The 23,938-nt window shown below is 41.9% G+C and overlaps 1 protein-coding gene across 27 annotated transcripts in view; it reads right to left on the reverse strand.

The window, feature by feature from the left end:
• The window catches only part of MAP2 (microtubule associated protein 2), an 805,405-nt gene that overhangs the window by 60,535 nt on the left and 720,932 nt on the right, over window positions 1-23,938 (reverse strand). For all 27 annotated transcript variants that reach the window (XM_069225688.1, XM_069225680.1, XM_069225684.1 and 24 more), the window contains one exon: window positions 3,954-4,101. In XM_069225688.1, the coding sequence (XP_069081789.1) occupies window positions 3,954-4,101 (148 nt within the window). The remainder of the gene's footprint in view (window positions 1-3,953; window positions 4,102-23,938) is intronic.

Below are 23,938 nucleotides of genomic sequence, written 5' to 3' on the forward strand. Positions count from 1 at the left end.
GCGATGAAATGTGGTGAGTGAGTCTGTGAGTTGAGGGACATCAACCAATCTCCGAGTTATGGGCTATTCCAGTGGCAAGACCTTTGAAGGCGGATTCGGTCTTGTGGTTTTGTGTCTTATTCTTCATATAAGGTTCTGTGTGCATCTGCTTATTGTCTCTATTTACCCACCCACAGTTGCCTTCCTTGTCTGAATGTCTTGGTTTTGCACGTTCACTGCCATTATGTCTTGTGTCGGCTACCTGTCGCCACCTTGAAATGTCTAGGTGCATATGTTTCAGTCTTATTGTTAGATTAGACAAGAGGGTGGTTGAGGAGGGAAATGAAAGATCCTAGAGCGGAATGTAGAGAATTAAGATGAGGTTTGCAGGGAAGCCGAGGGAAGGCTAGAGAGAGGCTGGAGGGAGGGAATGACGGAGAGAGGAGAAGGTAGGAGAGCGAGAACAGCAAAGGTGGGGGAGGAGGAAGCAAAGGGTTGAAGACAGGATGGCTTGTGCCAAGAAACAGATGAGATTAGAAGAGGGAGGAATGGATAAAGGCACACTAGAGTGAAAGGAGAGGGAAGGTAGAAGACTATCGGGAAGGAAGACAGGAATGATATTGTCGGGGTTAATATTTGAGATGCGACTTATTAGTGATAATAATTTGTTACAGCATTAATGTTTAGCCAGGTAGTGCATTAAATCCATTACATTAACTAACATTTAAGAGAGGCATAACTTTTCAGTATCTTAGTGTATTAACGTTTGACCTTTTAATAATTACTTCACGCATTTTAAGCCACATGAGTTTTAATTTGTTGAACTACCTTTCCTAAAGATTCTCTATATGATTTATCTCCAGTATTCATAAGGATAGTGCCCGGACAGTAAAGGTCTTTATAGCAAGCGATGCAGGAAAGACTTTGCAGTGGTAGCAACATAATGCTGGAAAGATGAGGAAAGAGGAGAGAAGAAAGATACATTTGCAACATAGGGGCCTCTAACTGAACGATACAGTTAAAAAAAAAAAAATCTGACAATGTATAATCTAAATTTTATTTTAATATTGAATACTCGTAGCAGAGGCAGCACATATTGAACTGTATATTAGAGTTAGAACCATCGGCTGAATCAATGATGTGCAAGGCCCAAAAAAAAAGTTGGGGGTAATTTCAAGTTATATCTTGCACTTTATAGCACAACAAACTCCAATTGCAGGGACCCTTGGTGCTATTCGGTGTCTGACTGAGGCTATATAACGCTTGTTTAGAAAGAGTCGCCTGTGCCATTAGGATCAAGAGGGAGTTCAGTGTTCTCTTCTCACTAGTAGAGCATGCACAGATCCTTTTAGACAATGAAGATAAAATACCTTGATGAATGGGGTCTATCTTCTGAAAGTAAATTCCAAAGACACCCTACCAGTGTTCATCGAACGTAGAGCTTCCTAGTCTTGTGGTGCTTGAAAAATGCGTCCTTCTTTTTCCCACTTTGTGTTGGTTGTAAACTTCATTGGGATAGGCAGATATTGGTGGAGCCCAAGTTTCTGCATTGAAGAATGTGCTTCTGCGGAGGTGAGTGTTGGACTAAGACACAAGGAAGAGGTTGATATTTTTACTATGTAAAAGGCATACTTGCCTTAGGGCGCTTTAGAGCTAAACTAGGTTACGTGGGTGGTCACAGTTGGATTGTTTTGCCTTTTGTTTGATTATCCACAAAAATATACCATGGTAGTCCTGCCTTTGAGGAGAAATCACCATCCTGTGACCCCAAGTTTATTCGTTTGGTACTGGCCAGGTCTGACATAACAGGTTTGACTTGGTCATGAATTCAAGTATTGGAAAGTGGGCCTCAAGGTTTCTTTTTGATTCCATATGTAAGGAATGCAATGAATTGCCATTGCAGATCCACCTGTACTTCTCCACCACCTCAACCTTTCCTAAATATAATAAAACTATCATGTCCTGGTTTCAAAATTTGCTTTCTAGTAATTAAATGTAGATTTTTTATAAATGTGGAATTAAACATCCTTGAACGCAAGGAAAGCTGTACTGGCAGAACTGTATGTAGTCAAATGTGGTACAGAACTCGTTAAAATCCCCCAAAACATTTTATTCAGCTAGTCAGAGCTTTCTGAAATGGCACAACTGCGCACTTCTGTGAAAGTCTGTCTCTTTTTTTGTGTTCGAGTCATTAACATATGCCTGTGGATTGTGCCAGAATAATCTATTTTTATATTGGTGGTTGTATTCATCATAGCACTGCTGTACTCCTGAATTTTGCCAACATTTGCCTACTCGGGTCTAAGGCATGTTCCTGCTTTTGGTTTTAAAATAATCTGGTTACCCTAGATATGTACACCATAGCAACAGTATGCATCGAGAGGGTCAAGGCATGAAAACTGTTGCTAGTTAACAGTGTGTAGCTCAGCATCTTAGCACAGATAAGCAACAGTGAAGCAATGACTTTATCCATGTCCGAAAGAAGCTGATTGGGTCACATATCGCTTCAGGACAAACGTTTTCTCCACTGGAGGCTGCAGGGGCTACGCCAGTCAGATCCTGCCACTTCCCGCACCTCCTTTTGAGGTTGGTATTCCTTAATGTTTGTGGTTATGAAGGTCAACAGTTCTGCAGCAAGCATCCAAATCTGCAAAACTCCACATGCACCAAATGTGTGTGTGAGGGATGTGTATTCTATTACTTGCTAGATTGGGAGATGTCATCAGCAGCAACGGTTTCCAGTCCTTGCCTGCCATTGATAAAAAATGCATTGTACTGACACACCTGCAAATCATGATTCGTTATAGGAAACCGAGGTCTGGCATTTGCTGTTACTGCTGACATGGTGTCACTGGGTGAAATTGATCATGTGGGATGTGGAGGACACATTATTGTGGACATTTGTGTGATATTGGCAGGGGCGGCTACTCCGCCTTTGCACAGGATTGTTGCCCCCTCCCCCCAACAGCAGCTGCTGCAAAACTTTTACAAGAAAACGATAATAAACTATGTTTACTATCGTTTTCTTGAAAAAGAGGCAGGGCCACAGGCTACGACAAGCATGGCGAGGGGAGTGCACAGCACTACCTCTCTCAGTGTGCATGTATGTTTGGCCCGCAGGCAAAAATACATGCACACTAGGCTCTCTCCAACCCGGCAACGCAGGCAATGGGTTGCCTGTTTGAAGACAGCAGGCATGAAAGTAGCATTAGGATCTGTCAACCGGTACACAGCACTCTCTCCATCTATACAGGAGTTGAGGTGTGTGCAGACACAATGCGACCACTGGCCCGACACTGGCCTACGCTCTAGGGTGTACGGTGAATGATAGCCACTGACGGGATAACTGCAGGTTTTTGGTGAATTGTTCGCATCAGTCAAACTCTAAATGATCTCCTTAGTTGTCCAAAACCACCTAAATGCAAATTTTCATCTAAATTGAAAGGAGGTCCTTGTGTGTCGCAGGTTAACAGAAATGATTTGTAGTACATTTGGCTATTTGTAGTATCAAATCAGGGACACTGCCCTTTTCCATGTTTATATTCAAACGTTCTCCACCATGAAGTGATTTTAAGCACACAATGAGTGTGCTTAGCATCAGTTAATTTAACAAGAAGCATTTGTTGTGCCAACAGCATGGTACTGGTTAAATCAAGCATTAGGGATATCTGAGAAAATAGTATAGGCAAGAGGACGTTATTAGGGGAAGTTCTTCACCTTGACATATAGCGAGAGAAAGACACCTGACATTAGAAAATAAACATTACGATAAATATTATTAAATAGACTAAAATAGCCATGGTGTAGCATGCTTTTTACGACATCCCAACTTGATTACAGCAACACACTCTATCTAGGTCTCCCGAACTACCTTTCTCAGTGTCTTTCGGCTGAGCAAACCACAGCAACCCATGTGATGCTGAGCACGTTTACTGCCTCTACAAACGCAAGCGCTGGGAAACGAACGCACTTACTGGTAGTCCGTCGAGCTGAAGAGGAGACAGAAGTGCTGGTGGAGAAGGAGTTCTCTTCTCGGTCCGACGGGAACGTTTTTCGTGGAGGAAGGATGGAGGAGGGCCTGGGCAGTGAAGATCGCTTCTCTGGACTCTTGCTCGTTCCATCCTAAGGCAAAAGGACAAACAACTCAGAACCCTTACTTGTAGTTAATTCTTATGACATCTGAAAAATCAAACTTTCTTCTGTGGATGGATGTTACCTAATAATCTGAATAGTCTTTAGAATTGCACTTTTAAAAAGCGCTCTAACGTTCTGAAGAGAGACCTGCTATTCTGAAGTAAACCCTGCACTTCCGAAGGTCAGAATGTTTATTTCAAAGGAAGTCTTGTCCTCCTGAACAGAGACCTGCAAGCCATAGCCCTTTGGAGAGAGCTCTGCCGGTATCAAAATGTAATTCCCCTCCGAAGAGGCCTGTCTTTCTGAAAGAGATGCCTTTACCTCATAGAGATCTAACGCCTAAATAGAGCTCTTTTGTATTTGGTCAACTTTAAAAAATACCCTCTATTTTGGATTCATGGAAACATTCTTGTGGCCTTAGCACCCACACTGCTGCACGTGGCAGGTGATTTCTTCCTTGGAATTGAAATTGAAGAGCCATGATGATCACACTAGGGAGCACTTCCTTTGATAGGCACTTAGATAACTAGATGGATGGCAGGATAGATTAACTGTGCAGGCTGAGGTGAGACTTTACTGTACGTGTGTGCTGAAGTGGTGCGAGTTCCCAAATTGATTCTTAAAGGCCTGCTCGAAACATCTCCAGCACAATGTATACTGGTTACTCTCCCTCGCCCATCACTCAAACAGATATCTAGCTACATCGCTGAAGTCGGCCATACAGAAATCAGGCCTGATCTGCGTGGCTCTACCATAATCCAATGGCTTTTCATGAGCACTTGGTTTGGCTTCAGATCGTTCCATCTCTACTGTACTGACATCAGTTTCGAATACAAATGACTCATCTTTGGATGTGAAAAACAGAAACGTGAAAGAGCAACTGGCAAACAAAATGTGTCATTCCCCCATCTTCTAAGAACATGAAAATGGAGCGGTTATTTTGTTTTCTCAAAAAACGCATCAAATAGCATTTTGATCCTGGAATATCAGTGGGTTTGCAGCAGGACAGTGAATGTTTTCTTTGGAGACAATGTTTCCTTTATTCAAACTTTATTTGCTCTAGGACCCTGCTTTGGGTAATCATAAACCAGTCGATTATGTGTCTTCTCATCTCTGGTCTTTAATACTTTCGGGCAGTAGCAAGTAATCAGTAGCACCAGCATTGCCTAAGCATGAAAAGGCTTGTCATCGAAGGATCTTTCAATATCAGTCGTGTGGTTGTGATGAGCTTAGCCATCCTGGAGGCTTAGCAAGCAAAGGAATGCTGGGATTGCCCCGTTCTCCCCTATTGCTTTGCGCCTTGCCTGTCTCCTGGGGCTGTGGCTAGGGACATAAAGAAGTGGATCTTCTCTAACTGCTATCTGAATCAGTGTGGGTGGGGTGGAAATCTGGGGAGATGCAGAGTGGTAGTGGGAGAACAAGAGTATGAGAGGATAAGAGGTGTGGGCACTGGAGACGAACTAGATGAAGTGCAAAGCTGGCAGGAATAAAGTGTGGCAAATAGAACATGAATGGGATTGACTGTGAAGTAAGGATACACACATGCCAACACACACACACACACACTCTCTTTCTTTCTCTCTTAAATCTCCTGTAAGTAGGGCTTCTGTGAGATGATCATATATGCCTCCGGCAAAACTGAAACTCTCACTCACACCACAAGGTGGCATAATGCCTGCCTACATGACATTCTTGACAAGATAGGTACAAGCAACTGAGCATTTTGACTTTATTTTGCTGATTTCCCAGTAATGAGAATATAGAATGAAAAAGACAGACTTTTTGTAGACACCTTAGAACGTCTAAAAGCCAAACCATCCTAAATATAGAAAATGTTTTTAAGGCCCAGAAATCTGAAGCAATTTTGTTGTGTAGTCTTTTATGTTTGCACTGACAATTGGCATGACATCTGTATGTAACATTTGAGAGTAAAGAACCAAGGGGCATATTTATACTTTTTCACGCAAAACTGTGCTAACGCAGTTTTGTGTGAAAAAGTATACTGCTGGCAAGCGCCATTCCAAGATGCCGGCCGGGCGTCATATTTATGGAATGACGGTAGCTGGTGGTAAGACCCAGCTAGCGTCATAAAAAGGACGCTAGCCGGGTGGGGGAGGCGTAGGGGGAACAGGAGGTTGTGCGTCAAAGGATGACGCTAGTATGGGCTGAGACATAAAAAAATGCCTCTAACCAGACTAGCGTAATCCTTTGATGCACAACCCCCATGGACATGACTCCTGCCTTAGTCAAAACAGGAGTCATGCCCACCACCCCCAATGGCCATGCCCAGGGGACATATGTCCCCTGGGCAGGCCACTGGGCCCCGTGCCATGTATGGCACTTAAAAAAAAAAAAAATATATATATATATATATATATATACTTACCTGTACTTACCTGACTTACCTCGTATGGGGTCCCCCTATCCTCTGGCGTCCCTCTGGTGGGGGTGGGGGTGTCCCTGGGGATAGGGAAGGGAACCTCTGGGCCCATTCCAAGGTCCCCTAATGCCTGCCCTGGCCCAGGTGTTAAATAATGGCGATAAGCAAGCGTAGCGCCATTATTTAAGGCCTCCTTCCCCCCATGCTTGATTTTAGCCCGGGGGATAAATATGGCGCTAAGGCCATATCGTCATTTTTTGCCTGCGAACGCCTACCTTGCATCTCATTGACACAAGGTAGTTTCCTGCTAGCAAAAAATTACTTTAACTCAAAGACTTTGGCGATAGACTGGTCTAACGTCAAAGTATAAATAAAATAGAGTTAGGTTTGCGCCGAATTTAAGTAAAGAAAATGATGCAAATTTGGCACAAAGCAAGTATAAATATGGGGGTTAAATTCTCATGAACTCATGAATTATGCACTTTATTGAAATGAAGAACTTTACTGAAAGGAAAACAATTGTCTGATTTTTTATCAGTTGTGAGATATTATATTTCTTAACTGTTTCTATTACATTGTGACCCTGACACCAAACTGGCCTCACTGAAAAAATGCACTCATTTAAGGCCAGAAAGATGGGACCCAAAGGGGTGAAAAACATCGGCCAAAAATGGTGGATGTCTCTTCCACCCTATTAAGAGTGATTACGTGTTTGTTAATACAATCTAAATAGGGTAGACTGAACATCTGTCTAATTTGGGGGAATATCCTTCATCTGCCAAGCTCTAACAAATGATCCCTAAATCTCGTCTCAGACTAAGGGTTGAGCTGAAAAGGCCTTACATCAACAACATTGAAACCTAACATGATTAATCACAAACATTAGTTTATCATTCACAGATCAGACATTATAATTCATAGATATGGCACATGATCATTCCCAGAAGTACCATCAACCTTCTCTGAACTTATCATTTACACATCTGACAACATCACTTTGTAATTCACAGAGCTGACCTCCTGATTGACGGACAGCAGGGTATCATTCAAGATGTGCCCACATGATGCATGGACTTGACCTTATAACTCACATATCATCACAGAGACATAATTTTTCATTCATTGTTTTGCCAATGTAAGTCACAAACCTCACATCAACAAACACTGAAGTGGTATCGTCATTGACAGGCATGCTTTCAATTCAGTGGCATGATATCATCAATTACAGTCCTAAGATCATCATTCTCAGACCTAGTATTTCCATTCAGTGTCCTAAAATCATTATTTTCAAGTCTAACATCATCTTTCACAGACATGAGTTCGTCATTTGCACACCTATCAACCCACTCTAATGTCAGAACAACATCCACTGGCCTGACAACATAATTCTCAACATCATTATTCTTTGACCTTAAACCATAACCCACAGGCTTAAATCATCGCCATTAATGTGCTTCCCCATTTCAAACCTTATTCATGGTGTGGGGATGCCCAACTTTAGCAGTTTGTGCCATGGCAATGATCAACAGCAAAATATGAATACTGAAGGTACAATAATAGTTTGAATATGAACCGAAATCTACATCTCCTTTCCTTCAAAAGGTTACTCAGTGGAAGAAACACACCCTAGAATGCTTGTGAGCCTATTTCCTTCTTTGTGCCAAATATATGGAGTTATTTAGAGCTTGGCAGATGCGGGACATCTGTAAAAATTGTACACCAAAAGAATACTTTCAAAATAGGGCAAACAGGCCATTCAGCAAATTGCGGTGGATGTTCTGCATCTGCCAAACTCTAAATAACCCCCTTAATAATTTGTTTTCATTGCCATCCATGAAGCCTTTGCTGAGCAATAAAAGAAGCTGTCACACAGCAGGATGGTAGGCCATTGCCAGAAACATCTGCTGGGTGCCTTTTAAGCTAGCAAATTAAATATTGAAAGATAATGATTAATGCACTGTCTAAAGCATTTATAAATTGGAGGTTGGGAAATGTATTATTAACTAAAGACTTAGACATACTCCATGTAAAAAAAGCTTTCTAAGTTTGCCCAATTAACTTACTGAGCCTGTTCGCTACTCCATCTTGTTTTTGCTGTTACTGGTGGCAGTCAACAAGGTGAGCAACTATATGTGTTGTGGGCAGTACCACTCATATGCATGTGATAGAGGCCTATCATGTAATTTGGCATGGTCTGTCATGCTCAGCTTCTGACTGCCTCACCAGATAACCGGTCACACCTAGCAACACTAGCTGCCTTACCTTATAGATCTTTGAGTATGCTGAGCTGCTGATCCTGGGGGCCGCTGAAGCTGGCCGTACACAGTATATGCCTGTGTCAAATACAGCAGCTCTGTTGGATGCTACTGCTAAAGCTGTGCTTGGTCTTCCTAAGTCTCTCACTGGAGCCCTTGCTAAGCTTTTCACGTTTGCAATTGCGGCAACCTTTGATAAAGCAGAATTCTATTCATGAGAAAACAAACATAAATATAGAATGAAGTTGAGATTTTGGAAACACATGCAAGAAAGAAGACTAATATAACAGTACAGTGCTAAGACAACAGTAATTTAATGAGCTGAACGAGCACTTTTCCTATATGGGATTGGTCCTCAACAGCTTTGTAGATTGTAAGCATGTTTTACAAATCTAAAAACTTCAGGTTTTGAGCTTTTTTGTGAATGGCCAAGAATAGTGTGCTAAGATGGCATAGTACATAAATGGGCATATTTACAAGCCCTGCGCGTCACCAGTGATTCACTTTTTGTGACGCACCTTCAGTGGATAGTGCAGACCCATATCTACAAGGCCACGCAAAGCCTCTTTGCATGGCTTTTCATGGCCTTGCAGCTATGGTATAAAGCAATGCGGTTTAAGTTGATGTGTTGCCTTACACTGCGACAGGGAGGAGTACCTTGGGCGTTGCAGTGGGTGTTCCCTCGCTACACCCATGGGTTTTAACGTATTCCCATATTTATAAGAATCTGCAAACCTGGGAATGCGTTAAAACTGAACGCCTACCCCAGAGCAGGCGCAACGAAGAGAAATAGCTTTATTTCTCCCCATTGTTTCCTCTTTACATGTGTTCTGCATTATGCAGCACACAAGGAAAGAGGGAAATGCCTCTCTGGATTGTTTTTGTGCAGGATGGTCTGCCTTCCTGCACAAAAACAACCGTGCTGACAAAGCAGACACCCTTGCACCATGGTGCAAGGGTGCCTGCGTTGGCATTAGGCAGCAATTTGTGCTCCATCGCAGGGGAGAGGACAGAAATGCACCGTATCTTGTAAATAGAGTGCATTTCTGCCCTTTCCCAGGTCGCTTGCTGCACTGCCCTGTGCCACCGGGCTTGTAAGTGTGTCCCAAAGTGTCTAAGTCTCTCAGACCTTGTCAAACGAGGGTATTATTCTGACCAGAACTTTAAGTAGCCAGCTTTGACAAAATGTTTCACACAGAGGAAATAAACGTGCATTTGGTATAATAAAATTAAAATGAGAGCATGTAAAAATAATTTTGCCAGGAATGTATTCTTGATTGTTGTTCTTATATCAACCACATTACATTTTAAAGAGAATTTGGGCCCCGATTATAAGTGTCACAGTTAATTCCAATATTTGAGGTAACTGTTCAATAAACACATATTTGAATTATGGTTTTAGTGGCAAACACCACCTTCTGCAGTTGACCAGCGAAAAATAGCCAGTACCCAATAGGGCATTTGGGTTTTGGCGCGGCAAGAACCAAAATCTGTATGTGGCCCCATTTTCAGGCAAAACGTGTAATACATACTCCTGTTCGCTCTCAATAATTTCCGATCCTTGCAGTGTTGGATTTTATGGGTGAGATAATATCGCACCATTCTCTAGACCACTTATAATCGTGGCCCTAGTCCGCTAAAAAGAAATATATTTATAACATTGGAGAGATTATGAGCAGCCCTCGGCATGGAAATTGTGGACTTGAACGGCATGCTAGAGTGCCTGCCCTAAACCCACAGTAAAAATAGAGGACCTGGGTCACAAAAAAATCAAACGTATGGCTGGACCATTTCAGCTCGAACCTACTTTTACAGGTCCTTTAAATTCACGAACATTTGCAGAAGTACACCTGGAAAACCGCCAGGCGCAGGTTTCCAGGTGTACCAGGTGGTGTCCCTAATTCCACATAGCAGAGAATTATGTACATGGGAAATGGCGCCTGCTTTGCAAATAAACGCACATATGGCGTTTTTGCAATCATATCTTTTGTTTCCAAGTAAAACAATTGTCCTCACGCTGTGGTGATGTAGTCTCTACTCAAAATTAAAATATCCACACATCAGCACTATTCCTGCAACCCACAAGTGTATCTTAAAAATATAGACTTGCCCTAGTGTGCCCTAAAGTCGACCCTAATCCTTGGTCCTTGAAGTGATAGTAAGTCATGTTGAAGTACAGTGTGCAATTTGACAGTAACGAACAGTGCACTGTACCTAACGCATAAAGCCAGAAGACGATTTTCTACACACTGTCTACATATACACAAGTGAACCTTCCTCTGTCAACACCAACACATACACACGAATGGCAGGAGTACATTACCAGTGGTTAAATGGTGCATGGCACTTGATTCCAACAGTGTGGCTAAGGCTTAAGTAGTGGTTCTCAGCTCAGGAAGTCTACACCTTCCATGTGGTGTAGACTTCCTGAGGGCGACATCAGCTATCAGTATTACAGCTGTGATCCGAAATGGTAGTAATAAAGTGTCCCAAGTTCCGCTGGGTAATACTGGAAATAATCCACATATCCCAGTTGTTCCCTGCAGTGATGTTAATTATGATGGTGCTGGAACAGGATCCCCAAAACAGAGACACAAAAGTTCTGTTAAGGCCTTTGCCCCCACGTGCAGCACCTATTTTTATTTATTATTTGATTAATTGAAAGGTTCCTATATTGCACTTTTCTACCCACAGGTTGCTGGAGCACTTCTCAAATAACAATTCAAGTCCAGGTGTACAACACTTACGAGTGAATAACAGATCATCTCTACTACAAGGTGTCTGAGCCAGAAGAACTAGCATTGGGGGCAGGGGGTTAGTGAGGTAAGATCTTTTTAAAGTGCTCGAGTTCACCATTTCCGTTGTGTCATGTGTTGACAAATGAAACCGTGAATACAGTGACAGAGAGACCCTTGAGTATCCCGCGAGCAGTGACAACCCTATAGTTTCTGTCCACTGTTTTTTAAGATTGCCTGTAGGTGCTTATTTATTGGTGTGGTTCCTGGCAAGGCTTTCCTACCCACGAATGTCTTCGGCACTTCATAAGATAGTGTGGAAAGAAAACCAAACCAAACTGAGACATCAAAAATATTAGCACTGATTTACATATAAATCGTTCAACTTCCCACCGCGGGTCTGGTGTTCACTGTGTAAAACCACAAAAATAAACAGATATTAAAATAACGTTTTGGAAAACGCGTGTGATGTTAAACTATGCAATGTTGAAAAGTTTTAGGACTAATTTTAGTGAATATTATAAAAATGTGAAAAAATAGGTAAAACCCAAAGGTAACACGAAAAGGGCTATACTGACCAACAATAAATTAATATTTATGGGACTTTCCTGGAAACCTTTTTCTTTTGTCTGGTGAAGAAACTTTTTGGTGCTTTTATTGGCTCCTGTCATCCTCGATCTGCTGGCAGTGGAATGCAGGGGGGAGACAATGGAAAGTTTGGTCCTATTTCTCCCTCATTTTACCATTTGTAGATTTCTTATGAGGCCATATAGAAAATAAAGTAAAATTGAAACTGAAACAAAGTTGACAATCATTTAACGAAGAGAGTTGCAAGGTCTTTTTTGTCTTTTTCATATCTGTTTTTAAATTTTCATTGTTTTATGACAAAAATAGCTTTTGTCTCTCTACGTTTAAGCCTATTTCCCCATGCTTTCATTGTTTAATTATGCTTTTGTTGGTAAAATTGTTCGGAGTCTGCTTGCATTTATTGGAATTGCTTCTTTTCTCGGGACAATCTCTGGCAGTTTATACAATACGTATTGGCCTTAAAATGAGTTAAACTTGTTTTATTAACTTCACTGTTGTTTTTAAATGGTTTTAGTGTTAAGGTCTGCCTTCACACTGCAGCCTTCTGCCAGAGTTGACGTGATCACTACAAAAAGAGCTTTAAGAAGCAGCTCTGAGAGAGTAGATTTGGCGCCCACCCACATTGTCCTCTTCTTACATACGGACTTGACGTGACAGGAGTTGTGTGCTCTCACTTAAAGAGAGCTCTTGTATTGCACTCCTACTGGTTGCAGAAGGGTTTTCCCTCACACACGTTCAGCGCCGTACGGAAAGTAACGATGCAGCTGTGTGCAAGGCGAAAGCCACCTTAATGCAGCAATGCCATCATACGACACGGCTTTCCCCTCATCTAAAACGACTGTCCCGCTTAAACTGGTTTATGGAGTTGCTGTAGACTTTTTCATTCCAGTGGCCCTAAAGCTTGCTTCATCTCAGCAGAGATTGAAAGGTATGGCATCATCTCTAACTGGACCTCCCGCACTACCTCCTCCTCTTCAGGACACCAACCTCTGCAAAAGGGCTTGCCTCAGTGACTTCTCCAGTGGGTCACCTCTTCTTCCTCCCGCAACTCTGAAGGCCAGTGGTTCCCAAGTTTTTGACTTTTGTGGATCCCCACTTTATCATTACTGGAACTCAGGGACCTCCCACTGAATCATTATTGAAATCCAGGGAACCCACTGAGTCATTACTAGAATCCAGGGAGCCCGGCCTAAACATTGTCGATGATTGGAAACGCAAAACAACACAACAACACACAAAAATACAGAAACAAGCATTCAACAAACACATACACAAATGATAACACATTTTATTTAATTTTCTGACAAATATAAATAAAAAAATAAAACATTTAATTTTAATAGGAAGGTTGGAGTTTTTCTAAATTCAATTGAAACCACACATCGTCCATATGATATTATGTTTGATGCATCTGGACTGCTCCCACAAATCAATCTGAGGTTACTAATTTAAATTTTAGCCTCCAATTTCAAATTCCTTGACATTTACACTATGTTTGAAAATGGTTAATTGTACATTTAGCCACTTTATTTACATACACATCATTAACCTGTTAATATTTTTTTATTTTTTAAGCAGTCAGGGACCCCCGGTCCACAGGTTGGGAACCACTGCTGTAGGCCATCTCAAATGCCTTAGCAGCAATGAAAGGATTGTCTGTGGCTGCCTCCCTACGACCTTGCTGCTGCAGGACATCACATCAATGCTTTTTACCTCCTGTCCTCTTAGTGCTTAAGACCACAACCTGGAGGCTCTGGGCAGAGGGGTGGCCCAGAAGCAGATGATCGCAATAAAGTTCATGCAGTCCTCTCACATCCTGGTCACCACTGCCAGAGCAAGTGCAGGTGCTACTCTGGCATTGGCAATGGAAAGAGAAGCCCTGTTTTGTATAGTTGATGGAGCATGCATTGCCTGCACTACTGGAACACTGAGCAGCATACCCAGCAGTCAGAGGGGCAGGGAGGCGTGCTTACTTATGGTACTTGCACTGGCTCATCTTGTACTGCATGGAGCAGTACCGACAGTGCTTTACATAGACTGGTACTCACAGGTAAAGAGCACCTGGGCTTCTTTAATTTGAAACAAAGAGTACCTGCACTTCTCAGGGGGTGGATGCTTTTAATGGGAGAGACACAGCATTTCGCAATAACACAGAGGTACTATTGGCCAGTGAATACCTACTCGTCTGTAATTCCACCACTGGATCATCTATCATCTATCATTCTCCTTTTTGCTTGCAGCTCAGGCTCCTCTAGGGGTAGGAATTGATTGAAAGTTTCCCCATCTGTTACATCCCTCACTCTGGAAGTGTAACTGTAAAATCATCCTATTTCTTTCTTATACAGTCTTACAGATTCCCATACAGGCAGGGAATGTTTTCTTCAGCACAAGGGACAGCACAAGGGCCAGTGGCATGGGCAGTGCAGGGGCCCCCAGGGGCCCCACGACACCCGTTTCCGCCATCCTGTTCCTGGCAGTAAAAACCGCCAGAAACAGGGTGGCGGGAAGGGGGTCGGAATCTCCATGGCGGCGCTGCTTGCAGCGCCGCCATGGAGATTCAGCCCAGACAGAGGAAATCCGGCGGGAAACCGCCGGATCCCCTTTTCTGACCGCGGCGGTCAGAATGGGAAGGGAAGCACCGCCAGCCTGTTGGCGGTGCTTCCGTGGTCATCCACCCTGGCGGTCGATGACCGCCAGGGTTGTAATGACCCCCTAAGTGTTTGAGTTCTGCAGCACAAACAGTTATTTGGTCCTGTATGTTTTAGCAGCTAATGGAAATAGCAGTACAGCACTGATTGGATATAAAATATGCTGATTTATTTGTAGAAGGTTTTAATCTTTTTTTGTATTTTACTACTGACCTTTGCTCCGCCTCCTAGTTTACACATATATCACGAATATTTACTTGTTCATGATGAGATGCCACTAGAGGAGGATAAGGGTCACTGCAACAAAGCAGGTGTAATAGAAAAGTACCTTCCTCTCAGAACAAGCCCTGAGCTGCTCCTTGGCGCACTGTTCAACTTCAAAACAACATGTAAGAGGCACAGCTCTTCTGCATGTGGACAATGCGTGGCTAGACGTGGGAGAGAGAACAGCTGTATCAGAAATAACTGGGTCCAAAGATTATTGAGATGTTCCCCTTTCTTCAACAGCTCGCCATGGACTGCACTTGTGGAGTGCACATAGTAGTGAATGACATGAGCAGCACACCCTGAGGCGGCATAAAAAATAGAAGTCTAATCACCTTGCAAATTACATATAAAACAGAATGGTGATTGGCCTGTGTTTTTTTAGTCCCTCCATCCCTGCACTGTCATTCACAGATCTTGGGCTGCTGTAAGTGTGCAGAGGCGTTTGTGTGGCCATACCTTCAGTGGTGTCAGGCGGACCTGTGGACCTCTTGAGAATGCATCACAAATTTCCAGGAGTTTCTTGATCCCAGGTTAAAAACCACTGCTCAAGTGGTTTGCACAGCTCTGGGAGAGAGCTAATTTTCTTTCTGTCCAGTCACAGTTCATAATCTAGTAAAGAGGGTTAATATGCTTGCACATCATGTAACACGCACATCACAGATTGGTATTTTGAGTGGTACATAGGCTACTTATTTTGATGCTAAAATCATTTTGGTACTCCAGTTCACGAGTTGCAAGTCATCTAATATAGTACAGAGATCTATTTATCAGCATCAAGGAGCTACACTTAAACTGTAAGTCACTGGTTTAGGTCCTTATTGTTTTTCCTCAATTTGTTTGTATTCTAGGATTGCAAAGAATGGTTCCTTTGGGAAGTAATAAAGTCTTGTAAGTAAAGACAACCACTATCACTGTGATATGTTTTATATCCTGACTTGGTGTTTCTCCCGACCGTTCACTCTTAACTTATAATCTCAACAAGTATGATTGACACGTGATTCCAATACCTCACACACATTCTCTTATGTCACATTTCTGGTACACTGATTTGCACAACTGTATGATTTGTTGTGCATTGTGTGTGATGTAAAGTGCTCTGACACCTACACTGGTATGAGTAGTGCTATAAATGAATTAAATAAAAAAAATAGTAAGTGACGTTTAAACCAATATTTGTGTAACTACTCATGCAGACAGATAAATCTTGCATTCTTACAGTGCAAGCATATCTCTTTTATGGGGAGTTGAACAAAGCTAAAAAAACAGCCTTCGGTAGTTTCTCAAGTACTTGTGAAGTAATAACAAGCTGTGCAATTTTGTTTCCTTCCATTGCATTGGAGTCTAGGTGTTAGATTCCAGATGGCTGCCAACCAGGATGACACGTGAACAGAAGAAGGGCTGATAGCCCTTTAAATCAAGCCTTTGTTTTGGGCCAAACTGCAATCTAAAATCAGAAAGCATCCTCACCGCCTGGTGTTGCTGCTCTGAACGGAATGCAGAAAACATGTGGGTGCTGTTGAATTATGTCCCGAAGTCAGAAAATGACATCAAGACAAATTCAGCATGTTTCCCTGGGTCAGCTGGATCAGGGTCAGAAATAGCTGTCGGAACTGGGATCTGGTGGAACCCTACAATCCTCCTTCTTTCCAGCATACTAGTGATATGACTGATAATACTGATATTAATGTTGATGGTTATCTAAGAAGACAGATCAAAGGGTTAATGCAGCAACTGTAGAATTATGGGATCAACAAGAAAGTGGCACATCAGTCCTGATGCAACAATTTTCTTGCACCACCCTTAGTCCCCCTAATGTCACTATGGTAGCGCTGTATTTATAATACAGTGCACCATGACACACGTTAGCACAATAGCGTCAGAATTTATGATGCTATTGTAATGCTTTGCTGGATTAGTGCCATTAACTATGGCACTAGTCCAGGAAAGCACTAGGGAGGCCCATAGGTTATTATGGGCTGCTCACTTTAACACCTGCAATGTGCAGGCATTAAAAATGACAGAAAAAATGACGTAGTGAAATCTCGTAGATTTCACAGCACCATTTTTTGTGGCCTCCCTGTGGGGGAAAAACCCTCTTGTATACATTATGCCTGGCACAGGCATAATGTGGCGCAAGGGGTTACAAAGTGCCACAATAGAAGCATTGCGCCAGTTTGTAAATATGGTGCATCAGAAATGCCTTGTAAAGTCTGGCCCTATGTGTTTACCAATCTCGCACAAAATAATCGTGTTGGCCTTTTAACATTTGAAAGTGGATATATATAACGAGTACCATTGATTCAGGGAATAACACGACCCCAAATCCCCTGCGGTACGCTGGGTGGTGGGGTGGGGGTGTTGGGGGTACTGGGCTTCTGGTTTGGGAACAGGGCCCTCTCAGCCACCTGTCAACTTTGCCTTGAAAGTCTAGGTGTGAGCAGTCCCTCCACCGACCTACCAGGAGGACCCCTAATAACAATGTTACATCGTAGTGATGTTCTGTAGTCCTAACGCTGGCGGTGGTATTCTGTGCATTTCTCCTTAAAGACAGAAATGTGATTTCACTCAGGCTTTCATTCCCAGATTTCAATTCCCGGGCGCCACTGACAATCTATGTGCCCTTAGAAAAATACATTTTTGGTTAACTGTTCTTTTACGGTTCTCTACCGCGGGCAGGGGATTCACCGATTTGAATAGCTAGCTATGGCTACCTAGCTACCGTGTGCAGATTTAGGTATAGTCAGATTCACAACTTCTTCCACAGTAAAGACTTTAAATTAAGCTAAAACAATATCATTGTCAGTTCTTTAGTTATAGCGGCGGGGAGCAGGGTCAGTCTCTGTGCACCTGGGCTAAAACTGCCCTCTGTTGTATGTTGGTGATTAAATGCATTTAGGTGAACTGTGCCTCTGTCCACCTGCCTTCTGTGCTCATTCCCACAGTGGTTGCTTAGGAGCTGGATGAGGGTGTCGTCTGCCTCTCTGAGTGAACATTTCCTTCTTAAGTGATTGAGGAAACGAACCTCTGGTTCTTTCATATAAAGCATGGAATTGAGAGCTAATGATGCCCCACTTTAGGTCTGCCCCATTGCTTTGTTTGCTGCAAAGAAGGCACTGTCTCTCTGTGTCAGTGTGCTGGTGAGAGGTGTTACATGAGTGCAGGATGATAATTGTGTGAGTATGACTGCTTTGTGAGGTCACCTGCACTGACTCATGGCAGTGTATGTTAAGGAGATGTGTCTGTGCACAGAGTAAAGCGTGCCTCTGTGCGCTCAGGGTAGGCAGGGTGCCTGCTTATGTGCAGGGTGTGGGATATATTTAAGAGTGCAGAGTGAACGTTGTGCCCATGTGAGTGAGTGTTAAGAGGTGAGCATAAAGGAGTGCAGGTGAGTGGCATGCTTGTGTGAGTCCTGGTGAATGGTATACTAGCGTGTGTGCAGATCAGGCAGTGTGCACATGAGTTCAGTGCCTCTGTAAGTGCAGGTGAGTGACCTGCTTATGTGCGTGGAGGGTAGGGGGTTTGTGCACGACAGTGGCTCGTGCAATTGCAATTTGAGCAGCGTGTCTGCGTGAGTTCAGGGCAGGAGGGCAGTGGCATAGAGCAAAATGATGGGGCCCCACCCTACAGAATGTGAACAGGGGTTCGTTAACCTGCCACATCTCACAGATATTCATTGGTCTTGAGCTAAATGCCCCCCTCCTGAAGGGTTGGGAGCCTCCTGCACCACAAGAGCTGCAGGGGCCTCCTTTATGCCCCTGTAAGGGGTGCCTCTTCATGAGTGCAAAGTGAAGGTGAAGGTGGGTGTCTTGTAAGTGAACGAGAGAGGTGTGTCTGTGTGTGAAAAATGAGCTGTGTGTGAGTGCAGGATGAAAGCTGTCCCCATATATGCCCAGGGTAAATGGTGTGATATAAGTACAGGTTGAGCATTGCCCTGGTGAGAATGGAGCATGAGAGCTGGCTGTGCACATGTGAGTATGGGGCGAGTGGAACTCCCGGTTGAGTGAAGGGGCAACTGAGGAGCAATTTTACCTCTAGTTATTTTTCAACATATGCAGCAATAGATGGTTTATGAGCATGCTTTTCTTTCCTGTGTGACACCTAAGTAAATTGTATGTTGGAATTTGTTCTCCAAAAACATTGTGCTCCCATAATGTTATGGTAAAAACTTCGAGGACCAAAATATTGTGCCTGTAAAAATAATAGTAATAATATATATATATATTTATATATATATATATATATATATATGGAAAATAATTCTCTTTCTATTTCGAAAGGAAAAACCGCACTCCGTCATTGTGCCTGTAAAAGTTAATCTTTAATTCCATTAGTGAGATTACGGCAAAAACAAAACAGGAATCCCCTGACGCGTTTCGGTCACAACGGACCTTGTTCACAGGTGTTTTCTGTGCACTGATTTGGCGCTTTAAATAAACAATACGAACTTTGTAAAAAATACACAAAAATCAAACAAAAATATCCACAATTGCTCCTTAGCATCTCAAAATGTATATAAATGAAAAAGAAACATCAAAAACCTTTTTGCAATTATTCTTAAACTGTCAAGACTTTTTTTTACATTTAACCGAGATATTTCTCTCCTTGTTACTGCTATTGCAATGGCTTCTGGTAGATGTAGTTTATGAAAACTTCTTAAGCAAAAAGATTTTAATTTTCTTTAGATTTTTTCTTTACAATAAAAGAAATTGCTACAGAACGAGGTGTATTCTCACACTGCAGGACACCTCATTGTTTCCAATTAATATTCAAATAGAATTCAATTTCATTTAAGGCCTAAAGTCGCACATTCACAAAATTCTATTTTAACCTTCCACCCTCCCTAAGTTCTGCACCTCTAACATACGTGTATTTCATGTTTATGTATATAATTCATTCAAATTTGTTCGCGCCAAACTATAAATGTGACACCCTATGAGTAAAAAACATTTCATATCACTACAAAGAAATGTATAGTAACGACGAAAGAAAAGAAACGAAAAGACAAAAGGCAACAGCCACTAGCCATTCCACAGAGAATAAAAGTTTTCACTATGCCAGAACCCCAAAGAAGCAGTTTTAGGGTTAGTAAACACAAACTGTTTTGGTGGCGGAGTTTTTTAAATTATGAAGAACCTTATAAATGTACAAATAACTCTTCATCCTGGTTCAAGCCTAACGGAGTGAGAGAGCGGATATCCAGTATATATCTGGATTCCAATTGATGCAACTTCTTTTCTCTATCGCCACCACCTTCCAGTTTTGGTACTTGGTCAATCACATAATATGTCATACGTTCCCACTTGTTATCATGTTTTTGCTCCATATGTCTTGCTGTTGCATAGCTCCTGTCTATGTTAGTGGTTGCTCGAATATGTTCTAAAATTTGCTTTTTGGTCTCACATATAGTACTGGCAATATATTTTAGCCCACAAGGGCACTCAATCACATATACCGTGAATCGACTTTTACAATTCAAATGCGTGCGTATCACTCTCACCATGCCCGTGTTCGTTGAATACTTTGCTTATTTACGCCAATTTTACATGCCTTACAGTTACTACATTTCCAAAAACCTGGTTTCTGTAACCAGTTTGGTTTTTTAGTTTGGAAGTGACTGTGTGTTAATTTATCCCTTAGATTTGATGTTCTTCTAAAGGTCATTTGTGGATATTGTCCCATGATTTCTCCTACTATTGGGTCCATTAATAAGAATAAGACGGTAAGCGGAGAAAACAGAAGTGCTGTCAGTTTCGATATAACGCGTAGCGTGTTTGAACTGGTGACTGTTTCTGTGAAATTGACGAACACAAATGAATGCCGTAAAGCGGGGATTTTCTCTCAGCATTGACGTTCCGATGGAATTTCAAGCTTTTAAGAATTAGTGATCTCCGTCTGAAGTTACAGACACAAGTGAATGGCTATTGTGTAACCAATACACACAGGCACTGCATATATAGCGTGTGCTTCGGAATCGGTATCTCTTTTCTTTCTCTTTCTATGGTTTTTTCATGGGACCTCGACAAGCATACATGGCAAAGGGAAGCCAACGATGCTGATATAGGGGTGGTCGTTTGTGCAGAGAGATTTGAATTGAAGATTTAAGCACATTAGTGAGATTAACGGGCATACAATTATTTTGAATAATGGATGAAAGAGAAGCTAAACAAATAGCAACAGCTGCAGAGATTTTTAACAAAGTAATTAGCAGCTTTAACCCAAATGGTAACAGTGGTGGAGTGATGCAGAGCTATGGAGGTGTGAAGATGAAATTACGTGAATGGGAGAAACTATCCCGGAAAGAGATCAATAAATGGTGGGAATTATTTACCCTGAGGAAATATGTTGAAGTGAATAGAATTCCAAGGGGCCTGCGAATAGGCATTATGCCCAGTCATCAAGATGCAAGCAGTACACTATTAGAAGAATGGGGTGGTCATATTCTGGACTCCTCTTAAGGACTAGTTTTGATACTGATCAAGCATGCATATAATAGCATTGAACAAAATTCAGAATCAATTGAAAGTTTTAGAACAAGAAATTGATGGTATTAAGTTAACTGAAGAAGAAAGTAAAATCAGAAGCAAAATGGCTTAAAAAATTCAACAACATGAGGAGACTGTGAAAATACGTAAACAAACCAACTTCCAAAGGGACAAAAGTGATTATGAAGAGGGGAGAATTTTTACCTTTGCAAGGAGATTTCAGCATGCAAAGTTAAGAGAACAAATTGATGTATCTCAAATTGAAAAATCAGATAAATGAAGTAATGAATCAAGGTCAACTGATAATGAATCCAGTGAAGGAGAATCAACCTCAACCAATACACAGGGAGTAAAATTAACCTTGTTAAACGAGATGCGCTTCGCCCTCCAACAACAATCCAAAGATCAGCAAGTCAAAACGAGAGGAAGAGGAAGAGGACGGGGCGTAAAAGGTATAAACCCACACGAAGGGGACAAAGAGGGAAGACAAAGAAAAACCAGGGCACAAACAGCAGCAATTTTCAAGAGTTAAATATTATCAACCTTTCTACCAGGGAAATGTCCCAATCGGAGGAATCTGTCCTAAAGAAGGGGTTACAATTTTGTCCATCTACTGATTTGGATCCAGTACAAACACAAATAGATTTTTACAAGTACATACGCAAAATTAAACTTGCAAAAACCTTTGCAGAAGCTAAAATGAAAGAGAAAAATGACCCACCAACACAGGAGTATAATCTAACAGTGGGAGATAAAGATACATTGATGACCTTGGTGAATTTAGATCTGGGCGACAAACCATTGGAAGTAACTGAAATAGTGACACCCCGTGGGGCTGGTCTCACGGGTAAAAGGCCACCATCTGAGTTTTACCCAGTCTTACCAGCAGGGAATAAAATAGATTTGTTTGCTCAAATGGTCATTCATGATTTATATAAAAAGAACTGGAATAAAAAAGAGGAGAATTTATCAATATTGGAGAAACAGGCATTGCATAAACTCCAGATGGAAACAATGGTGGAAATCAAGCCAGATGATAAAGGTGGAAATATTGTGATACAAAACAAACAGGACTATGTGAAAGAAGCCATGCGGCAATTGACAGATAAAACATGTTATGCACAAGCCAGTGGGAATCCATTAATAAAATTGAAGGAGGAGATATGTTTGTGTATTTTGAAGTGGGAAAATTTAGGCCTCATTGATCAAGCAGAGGCAAAATACTTGCAAGTGGAACATCCTGTAACCCCAACAATATATTTCCTCCCGAAAATCCATAAAAATTTGCAACATCCACCGGGTAGACCAATAATATCAGCCAAAGCATCTTTACTAGAACCAATGTCAGAATATATTGATTTCTTACTAGCACCTTTAGCAAGAAATTTGAACTCCTATTTGCGTGACACAGGAGATTTACTGTTACAACTGGAAGGCATACCCTGGCAGGATACCTATAAATTAGTAACGATGGATGTGGTTTCACTCTATACAAACATTGAACATCATATAGGAGCCCAGGCATGCAAATTCTTTGCAAATTCTTTCTTAATCAAAGGAACATACGTTTCTATCAACATAATGAGATGCTTCTGGAAATGATCAACATCTGTCTAACTAATAATTATTTCCTGTTCAATCAACAACTATATCTGCTAATTAAGGGCACAGCAATGGGTTTCTCCTTTTCCCCAAACTTTGCTAACTTAACAATGGGTTGGTTTGAACAGCGAATAGCATGGGCAGAAGAGAATGAGATTCATCAACAAAAAGTAGTGATTTGGTTGAGGTTCATTGATGATTTATTTCTTATCTGGGATGGCACCGAGCAAGAATATAATGCATATTTTAAGATTTTGAACACAAATGCAGCAAATCTTAATTTCACTTATGAAATCAGTGCGACACATGTGACATTTCTAGATACAGAAATTTACGTAAAAGATGGTACAATCCAAACCTCATTACATAGAAAAATAACAGCTACGAACTCTATATTACATGCTAATAGTTTTCACCCACCACGAACGAAGTGGAATATAGCCTTAGAACCCGCCGTAGCGGGCTCTACCGGCTATTAAAGGCCCGCTCCCCGCGTTAAATGCCCGAGCCGAAGGCGAGGGCATTTAACAAGGGAGAGGGACTTTAATAGCCGTAGAGCCCGCTACGGCGGGTTCTAAGGCTATTAGAACATTCTGCCACTCAGGGCAGAATGTTCTATTAAAAAAAAAAATGTTCACGGAGCCCGAGGGGATTAAAATCCCCTCGGGCTCCGTGAGGCTTTGTTCACAGCTGCTGCTGTGAACAAAGCGAACATTGGAATGTTGGGGCTGCGGGCTTTTACCTGCCAGTAAAAGCCCGCAGCACTCCATTGTTTTCAATGGAGCCCCCAGCATTCCAATGTTCTAATATTCCTTATGGTGAATTTCTACGAATAATGAAAATCTGCTCGGAACCGAAAGAGTGTGAG

The sequence above is a fragment of the Pleurodeles waltl genome, chromosome 3_1 (genome assembly GCF_031143425.1).
Source record: "Pleurodeles waltl isolate 20211129_DDA chromosome 3_1, aPleWal1.hap1.20221129, whole genome shotgun sequence".
Classification (NCBI taxonomy): domain Eukaryota; kingdom Metazoa; phylum Chordata; class Amphibia; order Caudata; family Salamandridae; genus Pleurodeles; species Pleurodeles waltl.